This window comes from Macrobrachium rosenbergii, chromosome 59, assembly GCF_040412425.1.
Source record: "Macrobrachium rosenbergii isolate ZJJX-2024 chromosome 59, ASM4041242v1, whole genome shotgun sequence".
In the NCBI taxonomy this organism is placed as follows: Eukaryota; Metazoa; Arthropoda; class Malacostraca; order Decapoda; family Palaemonidae; genus Macrobrachium; species Macrobrachium rosenbergii.
This window is the reverse complement of record NC_089799.1, coordinates 2,074,467-2,090,714: the sequence shown is the minus strand read 5'-3', so window position 1 is coordinate 2,090,714 and position 16,248 is coordinate 2,074,467. Positions and strand designations below refer to the sequence as shown.

Sequence of the window (16,248 nt, the reverse complement as noted above, 5' to 3'; positions counted from 1 at the left end):
GCTACTAAATATTTTCTAACCTGTTCCTTCACATCACAGCCTCAGTATATGCCACATACATCTACTCCAGCACTTTCCCGACCGTTTATCAAAGACGACGTTTCATCTAACACCTCAAAGCTTTTAAATTTAGCTAACAAGTTTTTCATATATAAATCTTCCACGCACCTTTCCTCCAACAGGGATAAATTCTTTTCATTATAGCCACGCAACATATTTTACCAATTTTGCTCATTTCATCACTGAATGTAGCTAACACAGGTAAATATTGATTCAACCAAGTCGTATTAACACGCCCGCTTTGACCGATGCCAGCGGGAAAGATAACATACTTGACATAGTCATACGATGATTTAGATAATTCTTCCTTCAATTTCTTGACCGAAGAAAAAAGTGGTTGAATCTCATCTGCTTACTATCTCTGGCCAAACGATCGGCATGATCTTCATCTTTGGAATAAGCCACGCTCTTTTGTGCGTATTCGTTCTCTTCAATGGGGGCGCCGATACCGTATTGTGTTAATAAGGTAGCTATGGTAGGGAGATCAACTTCATCGTTGCATTCCCAAGATGTGATATTTTCAGGTCTTTTCACAATGGCGGAACCTTCAATACCCCTATCACGAGGACATGCATATGATGCACCAGTGCGAGAATATCGAAAACCTGCCAACTCGGCATACGGATAAGCACGAATGACGTCTGCCACCACACCGTAATTCCTGCATGTGACACAATTAGTGGCCACTACTAAACACGTGTTCCGCTTCCTGAACATATTTTCGGACAAGTTCCCGAAAACTAACTTGCACGAGGAGGTTGATGAAGCCATGGCGAGAGTCCACGTCTTGATGTGACAATCCTTCAAGAGATAATGAGCTACCCGAGCTCCCTGCCTTTATCACAATCACCGATTACAAACCAGTTGTGACGAAGCATCAAGTCTCTCCCTCCCAGCCATGATTCACACACACACGAATAAACAAGTCTTATCATTCCCTCACGCCAAAGGTCATCCACACAGATCGGTGTGATCTACATCTTTGGAATACAATACTTCAACGAAACACCGTATGTCACACCTGATTATTACTTTCTGACTGAACACCATAAATACAGCCGACAAGGGAAATTGACGTTATTCCATGCCCAAAGTTTATAAGAGTAAGTGCATCAAGTATTTCTCTTGACCGGAACGTCATTCCCCCGTCACTATTCAGTAAGTAGCATATAAAACACTTTCCATTTACTCGAACATATAGTAAATATTAAAAACAGCAATAAGATTCATCTGTATACGGAATAGATATTCATATGAAATAATGTACCCGTTGAAAGAAACAGAATATATAAAACAGTCATTATTTCTCTCTTTCAGATATGGGAAATAACTCCAGTAGCGAACTGTCAGCTGACGAAGTAGCCACTCAGGTCAGACACCATTACTACTATGGTGCTGGAGCCCCCAACACATTTATTAGGAAGGTGAAAACAGGTCATGACCATGAAGCAGGAGCAGAAGAAGAAGTAGCAGGAGATGCAACAACCCCGCTGACAGCCCACAGCAGTGCAACCCCCACCAACTCCGCCACCACCCACTACTGAAGGAAACGAGCAACCCGGTGAAGGTATGTAAAACCGATGTGTTATATATTTATTTAATAACAGTTCTTGATTCCATAGAAACACGCACTCTTTTTTCTCCGTTTTCCTGTTTTTGATTTCAAATGGATTGTGGGCATAGTAAAAAAAACACGTATATGATTATTCATAAGGATTTATTGACCACATAAAAGACAGTGTACAAATTCAATACACTAATCACCGTCAGACTGTCTCAGCACACATCCCAATATAACGTCCACGTGTATCCTTATGATAAGGCGAATATTCCGAAAAGCGTTTAAGAGGAAACGACTAAGACGTCTTAGCATTTTATCACCGACGTTCACGGGTGAATGATTCTCACAGCTCATCCTGAAATAAGTAAAAATAGTTATGTGATTCACGGTGTATGATACATATATAGAATATATCCTTAACAGAATGTAAATGGGGTAATATAAAAATCAAAGAAAAATATGCATTTACCTTAGTTGTTTAAGATGCGGAGACATTCCTGTGTGTAATAGCACGTTTGACCCCCGACCTCCAATGTGAACATTTAAACTTTTTCAAATATTTAAAATAATATCCCGTTATCCATTTATCATTGCCTCTCAAACGAGTGAATGAGAATACATTTTGTATTAAGGATAATACTGTTTTCACACCTCGGTGACTCACGCAATGAACAAAAAACTAACGTAAAGACCGCATTTGTACGATTTATCGGGTTGTATTTGTTTTATTAGTCGATAGAGGCTATATTTGGGATGTGCATATATAAATTTAGAGAAGTCATTCGAATAAACTTTAGGATTTATACCGTAACTATCAAAAAGAAGATTATATTTCTAGGTGATTTTTCCACGTAAAAACATACCCAATGACCGACAATATTAATATCAGTAGACGAAGATAATGTATTAGATATAAAAACTAAAGGTTTGATTCTATTTTCTGGCAATGTCAATAATCCTACTTCATCCGAAGCGAACACACCTAAATATTTAACCCGGTCACCGAGTGAACCTTTTAAACTTATTTCAATTTCTTTTGTATCCATTCTATTTAACCCCTAACATCACACTGAATAACTCTATCCGCATCCACCGTTAAAATACCCTTGGTATCCCCGAAAAGTAAAATAATGCAAGGGTTAGGTGTAGCCGTACCCAGCCTGATCGATATTCGCAGGTTTGCCGAAATTTCCACTGGCATGGAATCTTCAACATCTTCCACCACAAAATTAAAGCAGTAAATAGCTCTACCATTTTTAAAACTATCATAAGTGATCAGATTATCACCGCCACCCCTATACTTTTCTGCGTCTCGTGATATAATTGCATGATGGTATTAGGAAACTGCATTGAATATTATATACAGTATTCCCATTAACGGTAATATGTATATTATTTAAATCGAAAGATTGAAAATATAGGCTATTGGCTGCGTAATCACCTGAAAATGTTTCCATATCAATCATGGCCAATGTGATTTTTTCAGGTATACAACTGTTAAAAGGTTGATCAATTAAAATCGAATTTTCATTTTGCCCAATAACGTATGTCTTGTATAAAGTCTTATCAAATATATATTGTATAGGATTAACTGCTATCGCCTCATTTAAAGCCGACATTGCGTTATAATGTGGGGTAACTCTATCGATCCATAATTTAACCTTTTCTATATTTATCACATTTAAATGTCCGTCTGTGTGGGCACCCATAACCCAGTTATTATTTGCTAATTCGAGCCTAAGCCTCAAGTCAATCGAATCCAGTAAATACATGTCTATAGTCGCTATATCCAAAAGAAGTGGAAAATATGTATGCACGCCCCGCGTTTTAATGTCGCCCATAACTTTCGTCTCCCACCTGCTGGTTTGACCGAAGGTATTGGCAGTAAATTGTCGAGTTACCCCGTGTGTTACATGATAGTCATCATATAAAAATCCCGCCCGACCGGTGGTAGGTAATGCCGAGGGCTTTATCATTTTCAGCATTTTGATATATGATTGATAGTTAAATACAGGACAGGATTCCACCAACTTTTCATTCAAGAAAACAGAAGCGGATTTAAATAATGTATTACTTAGACCATTAACGACAGACACGTGATCATCATCTGCTAATTGCGCGCCGGCCCTATCTATTGTGATATATAATTCTAAAGCTATACTTGACAAATCTAAGAAAGAACCTGCCACCCCATTAATGCGAAATTCTATATATTTATCAGTTAGAATTTGATTTACGGAAATATTGCAAGGTGTAAAATCCAGTCTTTCCTTTGAATTAATTGAAGTTTCAATAATTCTCCGTCTATTAACATTCGGGAACAATTCAGATATACCCGCAATATACGATGAAACAGGAACTTGATTACCAGTTCCGGGTATGTTAGGAACTACGCTAGCCATATTTTGTGTTTATATAATTTGAGATGAAGGGTAGAACGAGTGCGTACCCGCCGAATGTCAATTGATGAATGAGTTACAAAAGATCGTACACGTCCTTATTATATGTACTTCTAGATTTAACGCGTGTATCCTTCCTCTTCCTACGTTTTTTCTTTCCTCCCACACTCGACCGTCTAACTAAACGTTTCACCGTTTTCCTCCGTCTCGTTCTTCTTCTTCTCCTTCCAGTACCGCTTAAAATTCGTTGTCCAGTAGTTTTGAGGGCTCTTATACCATTTCGTTTTAAGGATTCTTTTAAAGGTAAACCGTTGTTTACCATATCAGATAACACAGATCTACCGAATTCATTAACTGAAGGTTTCGCGGCATTAAATAGAAAAGGAAGTACTTTACGTGCAATACCACTTATAGTAGAAAAATACCACTTCCCCTCCTGCGACCGGGATAGAAAACGGAAATATCCTCAAACCCCGCCCCTCTCCTTAATAAAGGGTCTGATAAAAATAGTTTTTAAATTCCGCCTCTGAAGGAGGCGCGAATAACACTCTCATTTTACTGTTTATACTATTCCCAAACAATTTAAGTGGAGCTTGATTCACACGTTCTAGTTGACTCGAGGGTGTTACGATCACGAATAAGGAATGCCAAGGGTGAACATCGAATTATATACGTACCTATTCATCTAATTTTCCTCTAGGTTTTATACGGAGCAGGCAAGTAACGCTTGAGTCTTTAGCGAAATGTAAAAGGTGTCCATTTTGATCCGTGATAAGAATAGAAATCTGATCCAAGATGTTCGTGTTCAACAATTTGTAGACTGTATTATGTATTCCTTTTCCTCTACCACTTGCTAAAGTAAAACAGTCCAATATATTGACTAGTCTCCCACCAAAAATCGTCGGTTGAACTATATCCGTATACACATATATATAATCTACCCCACAATTATCAGGTAGAGAATCAAGGGAAACGTGTTCATTCAATTCACGCCCACCATATATTTCATAACCAGTATTAATATGAAAACCTAATAATTTCGCGGCTTTTCCACTAAATTTTACGTATATACTTTTAACGTCCCCGGTCTCAGTTTCTCTCTCTCTTGATACGTGGCATAGTAATTCTCCTTAAATCTTCATCCCAATGAAATATACCGTTACTATTAAAATAATTTATGAAATTATCACCGTAATAAACTTTCAAATAATCATGCACGTCCTTATTAAGAGCTCTCACGAGTCTTTTCATATCCCCGCTAACATCGCTATTCTCGGTCTGTACAAATATGTATGCCTATCACGTTTATGACGCTCTGTAATAAATTCGAGAGTGAATAAATCATCTTTGGATAATATAGCGTAATAACTCCCCGGGAACATGATCGAAGCTAAACCTACTTCATATTCAACCCCATTAGGTAATAATATAGGTGTAGGTAATCTATTGGCAAATTTCGAAGGTGTATTTTTGGTATACGTGTCTAAACAGCCGAGACTGCTCAAATATATGGTGTGTTCACCAGCCATGTCGGTTAAATACTACGATGGGTATATGTCACGAATGGTATTTATAAGAAAAGTTCGATAGCGTTTTATCTAGGTCTTATATGCAGACTGCATGATACAACCCCATTTTCAGTAAACATTATTTCTTCACCGTTCTGATCCGAGACATCGATGGTAATGTAATCCAATACGTCAATGGTATTTAAAGGTTTATAAATGGCATTATGCGGACCTTTACCACATGCACATCCTAACGTGAAACAGTCTAAGAGATTAACCATTTTATCACCCAAGATGGTAGGTTGAACGATACCCGAATACAGGTAAACGTATTCAACGCCTTGATGGAATATATTTCTACCGCGGTGAGGTCTCAACGCACCCGAACTGTATATTAAATACCTGACTTTTTCATTGAAACCAAACATATTAGCTGCTTTAGCACTGAGTTTAATCGTAATTGAATCAATCATGTCAACTTTGGCCACTCCTGCATCGACATGTGGAATGCTCATTACCTTCGTGTCATCATTCCATGAGAATAAACCGTCCCTGCGGATAGCTCCGCGAATATGCTCACCGTAAAATCCAGATAATTGTTCAATAATTTCCGTATTAAACGCTCTAGTCATGACATTCATATCACCACCCAACAAACCCGAAATGGACTTATAAATATAAGTATAAACGCGTTTCCCAACTGACTCGTTATAGATCACGTTAAATTGAATAGTAAAATCAATGTCTTCTGGTTTAATAGCGTAATATAATTTCGGGAGAATGACTCCCACTAGGCCCACTTCATATTCCACTTCTTTCGGTAATGATATTGGGGCAGCTAACCTATTGGTAAATTTACACGCCCGGTTTTCTGAAATGTACTTATACATGCTTTGCTATTCACGTATATGATGTGATCGCTACACATGTTGAATGTAGACTGTATGACTAACAATGGGCATCGGGTTTATAAATAATATGTGTACATAAAAACCTCCACGTTCATGTTATACATAAAAACCTCCACGTTCATGATATGTCATGCAGTATTCATGAATTTGTTATCTCACAGATTGCCACGTCATTAAAGAAGATGTCCAAGCCTCTAGCCGCCATGATGAATCATCCTCACCACACTCCGATCCAGGTAAAATATTATTATTATTATTATATTATCATTGTTGTTTTTGCAGTTATTATTATTATTATTATTATTATTATTATTATTATTATTATTATTATTATTATTATTATTATTATAATACACGTTCACTCCGGTGCTAATTAACACGATCTTTACAGATCCCTTCGCTGAAGACTTCCCATTAGATGAAGATTTGATGGGGAGTAATAATAATGAAGCGTCACGCATTGGTGGAGGGGGATCTGCACTCGCGAGGGAAAGAACGGAGGGTAACAAGGTAGTGAGTACCATTCATTATGCGGCTGCGGTAGGGTCACACATTGACGTGGCAATGAAGCTAAGTAGTAGCATAGCCCGATTACGCGAAGATGTGCTCAGTAACTTCCTTGAAAGAGGTATTCGCTCGGCTATGCTCTACTTGTGTGTTATTATCACCAGTGTGAGGATGCTAGGCGACATGAATGAAAAAAATGCTTTTTATTTATGTACCCCGCCTATCCTCACTACGATTGACTCGATCTATGACTCCCTGGAGGAGGCTATTGAGTTTATAGCTAATAACTTGGAAGAAAGACTCAACCGTACTGAGGGTTCGGGTTGGTGTATGACCTCGCTGGACAGGGTTGAACTTCATATCACGCGGCGTGAGTTAGTGAATATTAATAACTTCAAGGCGTATCCCAAGGGAGTCCGTGGTAGTGATCAGGTTATCAATATTCAGTCCGGGTACAACTGTGTTATTACAGCATTAGAAGCTTACGTTGTACTCCGGGATAACCCTCCCACACGTATTAACAACCTCCCTCGTGTCTTAATGAGGAGGATGGGGAGGGGGCAATTTAATATCAAACACTCGCCAGATATGCCGTTGACCCATGACTCTTTCAAAACATTAGAAAAGGGGAATAACCTCAACATATATCTGTATAAATTATGTGAATTAGGCATGGGAAACAGCGGAAAAAACATTGGACGGTACATCTGGCGAGGAAAGGTGGTAACCCCAAAGCCGTCATTTGGTCACGTTGTTATTAATCACTGACGACCACGTTGCGTTGATTAAGGATATGTTGGCATTCGTGAAGAAGTTCCGACACGGATTCAAGCAGGGGCGGGGGACTGAGCACGCGGGTGGTATGTGTTACAATTGTTTGACTTTGTTTAATAGTCCCACCATCCGCGAGGCACACACTCAGGCCTGTACCGCTCGAACCACTGTCGAATACCCAGAACCCGGTCAATTTAAACAGTTTACTAAAGTTAAAGCTCTGCAGCCAATCTCACACATGGCTTTCCTGGATTTTGAAGCGTATAATATTCAACCGAAGACCGGAGAGGACGATCCGAGAATAGTATCTCGGCAGAAAGCTTTCGCTTACTGCTACGTGATCGTTGACGGTAGAACGGGGAATATTGTACCCATAGACTAAGTCACGGAGAGAAATGCGTTGATGATTGTTTGCAGAACATGAACCGGGACTGGGCGTTATTGCGCGAACGAATGCGTGCGTATCCTTTACATATGACTCCTGAATCCACCCGTAAGTTTGAAGCGAGCACTCATTGCGAAGGCTGCAACGTCGAATTCAAGGCTGGAGTCACGAAAATGCGACATCACGCTCATTCTGTGGCACGGGATAACTTTCTGTGTGCACTGTGTCAACAGTGTAATTTGAAGATTCAATTTAAGGAGCCGACTTTAACAGTGTTCGTACACAATTTGTCATATGACATCGCCCTGGTCTTGAAAGAGGCGGGGGCTCAACATGATTTTGAAATTCTGAAACGCGAGGGTAGTAAATTTTACTCAGCCAGATCAGGCAATCTGAGATTCGTGGATAGCAACAACGTGATTAGAGGGACCCTTTCTAGTCTCGCCTCGAGTCATATCAAACAGAAAGGTTCCTCGAAATCGTACGTAAGTTGTTAACCCAGTATTCTCGGGATTGTCTCGATTTAGTTTTGGGTACGGGTAAACAGTACTACCCTTATGATTATGTGACGGGTTTCAATATCCTGCGAAAGCCTGGCATCCCTTCTCGAGAGTGTTTCGATTCGGAACTTACAGGGGAAACCCTTTCCAGCGAGGACTATGCACACGTGGTCAAGGTTTGGAACGCTGCTAATTGCGCCAATCTTCTAGATTACACCATTTTGTATTTGTTAATGGATGTGGGATTATTAGCAGACGTTTATTTAGCTTGGAGGAAGGCTGCCATGGCGCAATTTGGACTAGACCCCGCCCGTTACCTGACTTCTACCTCTCTCTCGCTCGATGCTTTCCTGTATTCCTCTAAAATTCGTCTCCCCCTCATTTCGAATGGTGAACTCTATCAATTAATTTGTAAAAACATCCGCGGCGGTTTTTGTAGTCTAGTTCGAAGGCAATGTGTAGCTAATAATCCAGAGTTAAATCCCAGTTTTAGGGTAGGTGATCCTCAATCGTATATATTATACGTTGATTTCACCAGTTTGTATCCCACAGTTATGAGTAAATACAAAATGCCCTTGGGTGAAATAACTGAACTTTGCCCTGCCGAATTAGAAAGTTTTGTCGCTAGCGATATTACCGCCATTGATTCACAGGGTGAATACGGTTATTTCATCCTGCTCGATACCAAACCAGTTAGACGGGATGTTGCTCTACAGACGGACGATCTCCCTCTCGCCATTCATCACATGAATGTGACTCACCAGGATCTATCGCCCTATAGTAAAAACCTAATGAATAAATTCAAGGTGAAGCTACCCAAGAAAAATGTTAAGTTGACGGGTACGCATTTACCCATGCGTAATCACTTGATCTGTCTTCCCTTATTACAAACATTGATAAGACTCGGTCTCGAAGTTGATGTAATAAGGAAAGTGTACAAATTCAAACAGGATTTTTATTTGAGGGAATATATTCTGGAGAATGCCGAAAGGCGTGCTAAAGAGACCGATCCGGACAAGAGGAACACCATCAAAATCATAATGAATGGTCTTTTCGGTGTCACTATTAAAAATTCATTGAATTATTCTACCCGAACTGTCGTCACCACCGGTGAAGCCTCTCTCCTCAGGAATGTATCCAAACACACGTACAAGTCTTTGGAAAAACTGGGTAATGACAGGTACATTGTGAACCATTGCAAAGAGTCTGTTATGGCTGAATCCCCGATTTATATCGGTTTCAGTATACTAGACATGGCGAAGGATATGGTGTATCAGTTCTATTACGACGTTCTTCGAAAGCAGTATGGACACCGAGTTCAGCTCCTTTATACCGACACTGACAGCTTGATCTTTTCCTCGCGACTGATAACCTCAATCGAGAACTGAAGGGTGTGCTCAAACCCTACATGGATTTGAGTAATTTCCCCAAAACTCACGAATTGTATGATGAGTCACGTAAGGGGAAACTAGGGTTAGTCAAGGTTGAAACGGGAGCTGAACTCATGAGGGAGTTTATCGGCGTTAAACCTAAAGTTTATTCGTATCTGACGGAAACTAGTCGTAGTAACACCTTGAAAGGAGTACAAAGGTGCCGGCAAAAGACCATTCCGCATGACCAGTATCGAGCTGTAATCGAAAAGAATGAGATTACTTATACTCGTGTGCACAATTTGCAAAGAGTAGGAGGTACGATGTGTCATACGAGCCAGCGAAAGGTATCTCTCTGTCCTTTAGAGGACAAGAGATATTATGTGACACCTTATAAATCGTTGGCGTATGGACATCCAGACATTGGGGTGGAGGAGGGTATGGCGGGGGAGGGGGAGGGGGAGGAGGAGGAGGAGATAGAGAGGGCAGTGGCGGTGCCAGCAGTAGCGGCAATCTCTCCCGCTCCTAGCACCTCGAGAATTCCTCCGACCCTACATCCATCACATCATTTCCCGCGGGTGAAAGGATGTTCAAAACGTCGAAGAGAGAATAGTAAAATATACAATGTTAATTCTCTCTCTCTTCGGCGTCTTTGACTTCTCCTCGACAGGAAATGGTTTCACCCTCTCCTCCAGTTAAACGGAGGCGTATCACACCTTGACCGGGTGTCATAGTTTGTATATTTTACTATATATTTTATCCTATATTCATATATTTTAATATATTATATTGTATATAATATATTCATATACACAGTTGGTTTTTTATATTTTTAAATTATTAAATTGTATTTTTATTATAGGTTGCATTTTTACTGTACATTGTATTTTGATATTGTAGGAAAAACCTGTATATGTTTCATTATGGAAATTAAACAAATATTATTGCCGTCAACTTCCATTCACCCTAATTATTATTATTAAGGCTTGTATATAAAAGGAGCGTGTAAAGTATACAACTTTAGTCTTGAACGCGCTAACATCATGGCTGCGGCAGGTCCCTTCCTGGGCAGTTGTTAGACCCGTTCGCTAATCCCGCTCGTATTATCATCGCGGGGTTTAGTAACAGTGGCAAGTCCGTCCTTTGTCAAAAATCATTGAACTCTATGAAACGCGTTTCCAATACATTTTATATTGCGGGGTATCTGAACACCCCCTCGAAATGCATCCTCAATAGGTCCCAAATTTAAAGTATCCAAAGAAATTTTAAATCCCTTTGATTACGCTGAAAAGGGGGAGACAGAGGTTAATAAAGGTCTATTATTCATACTCGACGATTGTTTCCTCGAGGCTAGTGATAATAAATTTGTCACTAACGCCTTCACAGCGGGACGTCATTCATCTATTTCAGTTATATTCATAACGCAGAATATGTTTCATTCGGGCAAGTTTAGTAGAAGTATAAGCCTGAATTGTTCACATTATATTCTAATGAAAAATCGTGATTTTAGTCAAATTGAAACTCTAGGTCGGCAGTTATTCGGCCGTCAAAAAGCTTCAGCCTTTTCGGACATATATAAAAGGCCCTATCACGTAACCGCTACGGTTATTTGTTAGTAGACTTCGCTCCGTCAACACCTGAACTGTTACAGCTCCGAACTAATATTCTGGGTGAAACGGAATATCAAATAGCTTACCAATATGGATAAAGAACGGATAAAACTGCTAAAAACTTTGTACGGAGATGCACGGGGTGTGGGTAGTTTCAGCGGGGTGGACTCTTTATTCAGGGTAGCGAAAAATCTGGATAGCCAAATTACACGTGAAAATGTTAAAGAATTCTTGCGTGGACAAAAGTCTTACACACTGCATAAAGTCACTCGAAAAAAATTCCCCAGAAGAAAAATCATGTCACCCAAACCGCGAGTAATAGCGAGCACCGATTTAGCCGATATGTCCAAATTAGCTCGGTATAATAATGGGTTTAAATATTTGCTGGTCTTTATTGACGTGTTTTCCAGATATCTACAAATTGTTCCCTTGAAAAAGAAGGATGGTGTTACTATGCGTCGCGCTTTGAAGAAGGTTATCGAATCTACCGAATTTTCGGGAATTTCACGTTTGAATAGTGATGAGGGTAGAGAATATTATAACAAACATGTCAGAGAATATTTAGATAGTAAAAATATAAAATTATATAGCGTTTATTCGAGAGAAATCAAATCCTCTATAGCTGAAAGAGTCATAAGGACTATTAAAAGTCGGATATATAGATATCTCACACATAAGAATACCTTAAAATACATTAACGTCTTGCGTGACATTGTTCAGAGTTACAACCACAACCCCATAGGAGTTTGGGTCGCACCCGCAAGAGGTTCACGCATTAACGGCTAGAGATGACATTGAACGTCAATTCTCGAGTATGTATAAAAAGGCTGTTCTCGTTAATCCTCCCACCATTTCGCTCTTGAATGTTGGAGACGTTGTACGCATTGCCGATGAGCGTCGGAACGCAATTTTTAGGGGGATACACAATTCAAAATACTCTAGAAATTTTTAAAATCCGAAAAGTGGATACATCGCAAAATCCAGTCGTATACTTCTTGGAAGATTTAGCGGGTGAAGAAATAAAGGGTGCATTTTATCGTGAAGAATTAATTCCCACAAATCTACCAGAAACGTATGATATCACTATTCTGGGAAGGAGGAAGAAAAATAATAAAACTCAATATTACGTTCATTGGAAAGGTTATCCGAGACAATTCAATTCCTGGGTTGATGAATCTCAAATTGAACGGATATGAACCGTAAGCAGCCTTTAATACGTAAAAATAAAAACTTTATTTTATTCATCTCTGGTTTATCACCCAGTGAAAGAAGTAAAGTCATTCCCATCTTAAACGGTGGTTTGGTGGCTACGCTCTCGGAAATTTTTAGAAATTTTCTTTGTGGTAATCTAACTCAAGATAAGAAGTTTATTAAACACTTAAGAAATTGTAGACGAGAAATTCATCTTGTGTCCTTGAAAACAACGTCCATATCTAAGAAGAAAAATATACTGAAAAGTCGTAAAGGGGGCTATTCTATCAGCGTTATTGCCTATTGCAGCGAGTTTGGTAGGAAGTCTTTTAATTGAAAAATGAAGGAGTTTTACGTTATCCCTGCCATTACCTACGAGAGGTTAATGAATAGAAAAGAGGTTTGTGATGGTGATATTAATAACCTGGAGGGTACTGGCAAGTTGGATACGACAGCTGTTAGTAGTAGCGGACACGTCCCTCTTAATATCCAAAAACTGTCTGTGCCAGCTATATCGCTCACGGGACCTCCTCTTCCTCCTCCTCCTCCTCCTATAGAAAGTGTAGGTGCAGTGACTGGAGGGGAGGTGGTAAACGCCCCGATTACGTTGAAAACAATTAAAGGGGACATGACTCGCAAAAAAAGCAATCCCGATTTAACAGGTATTATTCCAATATTTTTTAAAGAACCTCAAAAGTCATATGTTACGGCTTTTGTTAAGCACTTACAAGATTCTAACACGGTTGAATGGAATGAAGAAGGAGATTTAACTCATCCACTCGCAGGTTATAATATTTTAGATATAGCTCGAGAATTTCAAGGGAATAAAAAAACCCACGTTGATAATATTTCGAATTATCACTACTTCATAGAAATGGCCGGGGTTAAAGATTGGATGTTAAGGAATATAGCCATTAAAAAACAAATCGAAACGTGGCGAAATAGGGGAAAAAGGAGGAGGAGGAGGAGGAGGAGGAGGAGGAGGAGGGGGAGGGAAAAACAAGATGGCGATTGTGAGGAAGAAACGAAACAGAAGCATGGTGGATGCGTGGGTGGCTTATTAACATTTTAGGAACAATGATGCCGGAGCTGTTTAGTCACGTGATACTGATTTTGATAAAATGAGTCATATGTGTGGATGACTTTGGCATGGGGAATGATAAGACTTGTTTATTCGTGTGAGCTTGAATCATGGCTGGGAGTGATACTGATTTTGATAAAATGAGTCATATGTGTGGATGACCTTTGGCGTGAGGGAATGATAAGACTTGTTTATTCGTGTGTGTGTGAATCATGGCTGGGAGGAGAGAGACTTGATGCTTCGTCACAACTGGTTTGTAATCGGTGATTGTGATAAAGGCAGGGAGCTCGGGTAGCTCATTATCTCTTGAAGGATTGTCACATCAAGACGTGGACTCTCGCCATGGCTTCATCAACCTCCTCGTGCAAGTTAGTTTTCGGGAACTTGTCCGAAAATATGTTCAGGAAGCGGAACACGTGTTTAGTAGTGGCCACTAATTGTGTCACATGCAGGAATTACGGTGTGGTGGCAGACGTCATTCGTGCTTATCCGTATGCCGAGTTGGCAGGTTTTCGATATTCTCGCACTGGTGCATCATATGCATGTCCTCGTGATAGGGGTATTGAAGGTTCCGCCATTGTGAAAAGACCTGAAAATATCACATCTTGGGAATGCAACGATGAAGTTGATCTCCTACCATAGCTACCTTATTAACACAATACGGTATCGGCGCCCCCATTGAAGAGAACGAATACGCACAAAAGAGCGTGGCTTATTCCAAAGATGAAGATCATGCCGATCGTTTGGCCAGAGATAGTAAGCAGATGAGATTCAACCACTTTTTTCTTCGGTCAAGAAATTGAAGGAAGAATTATCTAAATCATCGTATGACTTTGTCAAGTATGTTATCTTTCCCGCTGGCATCGGTCAAAGCGGGCGTGTTAATACGACTTGGTTGAATCAATATTTACCTGTGTTAGCTACATTCAGTGATGAAATGAGCAAAATTGGTAAAATATGTTGCGTGGCTATAATGAAAAGAATTTATCCCTGTTGGAGGAAAGGTGCGTGGAAGATTTATATATGAAAAACTTGTTAGCTAAATTTAAAAGCTTTGAGGTGTTAGATGAAACGTCGTCTTTGATAAACGGTCGGGAAAGTGCTGGAGTAGATGTATGTGGCATATACTGAGGCTGTGATGTGAAGGAACAGGTTAGAAAATATTTAGTAGCCGTGTGTTTCGTTGAAGTATTGTTTTTGGAAAAGCGAATGCGTATATTATCGCGTTCGTGTTTGTATATACAGTTTTTTTCTAATGTATGTATTTGTATGGAATATTAATTCATTCCCTGTATTTAGCATTGGTTACAAATATAAAATAACAATTCCGTCTGTCATTTGATTTTTCATTTAACCTCTTTCAAACTCGGTATTAATAAATAAACAAAACTGAAATTCCGTCTGTCATTTGATTTTTCATTTAACCTCTTTCAAACTCGGTATTAATAAATAAACAAATTGAAGTGTTTGCCTTTAAACTTGTGTAGTGTATGGAGATTATGACTCAAATTCTATGATAGATAAAATTTCACGTGAGGGTGAAGTCAGCTTGGCAAATATGGCGATAAGGTCAGGTTTCATCCGTGTGTCGGTTATTGGGGAGATATCAAATTGATAAATATATGTCTCACATGAGGTTGAAGTCAGTCGCCAAATATCCTTTTATCATGATACTCCGAATATCTAAGCAAAATGTAACGGCTGAGAGAGAGAGAGAGAGAGAGAGAGAGAGAGAGAGAGAGAGAGAGAGAAGAGAGAGAGATAGAGGCTACATTCGCGATGTGCATATATTAATTTAGAGATTTTATATGAGGAGGAGGTAAACGTCCCGGTTACGTTGAAAACAATTAAAGGGGACATGAGTCGCAAAAAGCAGTGAACTGAGTCTATTTGGGGTTGGGGTGGGGTGGTTTTATTCCCGTAGAGTTACGTGACGTCACGGGGGCATAAGCGTGGAGTCGATTTGGGGTCGGGGGTTCAAATGAAGGGTTTCCCGTAGAGTTACGTGACGTCACGGGGGTTAGGAATGGAGTCAATTTGGGGTCAGGGGTTGGAAGGATGGTTTTATTCCCGTAGAGTTACGTGACGTCACGGGGGTAGGAAAGGTGGAGTCAATTTGGGGTAGGGGGTTGGAAGGATGGTTTTATTCCCGTAGAGTTACGTGACGTCACAGGAGGTAGAAAAGTGGTGGAGTCAATTTGAGGTCAGGGGTTGAATTGGTGGTTTTATTCCCGTAGAGTTACGTGACGTCACGGGGGGTGCGGCAAAGTGGAGCCAGGTTGGGGTCGGGGGTTGAAATGTTGGTTTTATTCCCGTAGAGTTACAGGTGGCCACGCCCCCAAAAAGTGGAGTCAATTTGAGGTCAGGGGTTGAATTGGTGGTTTTATTCCC

General features: G+C 39.9%; 2 protein-coding genes across 6 annotated transcripts in view; one reads left to right on the top strand and one right to left on the bottom strand.

Annotated features, from left to right (window-relative positions):
• The window catches only part of LOC136837462 (endoplasmic reticulum membrane-associated RNA degradation protein-like), a 334,200-nt gene that overhangs the window by 12,503 nt on the left and 305,449 nt on the right, over positions 1–16,248 (bottom strand). The window lies entirely within an intron of this gene.
• On the top strand, positions 1,580–7,714 carry LOC136837755 (uncharacterized). The gene is made up of 3 exons (XM_067102669.1): positions 1,580–1,627; positions 6,601–6,675; positions 6,831–7,714. The coding sequence occupies exon 3, from the start codon at positions 6,869–6,871 to the stop codon at positions 7,712–7,714; it is 846 nt and encodes a 281-aa protein (XP_066958770.1). The 5' UTR covers positions 1,580–1,627; positions 6,601–6,675; positions 6,831–6,868.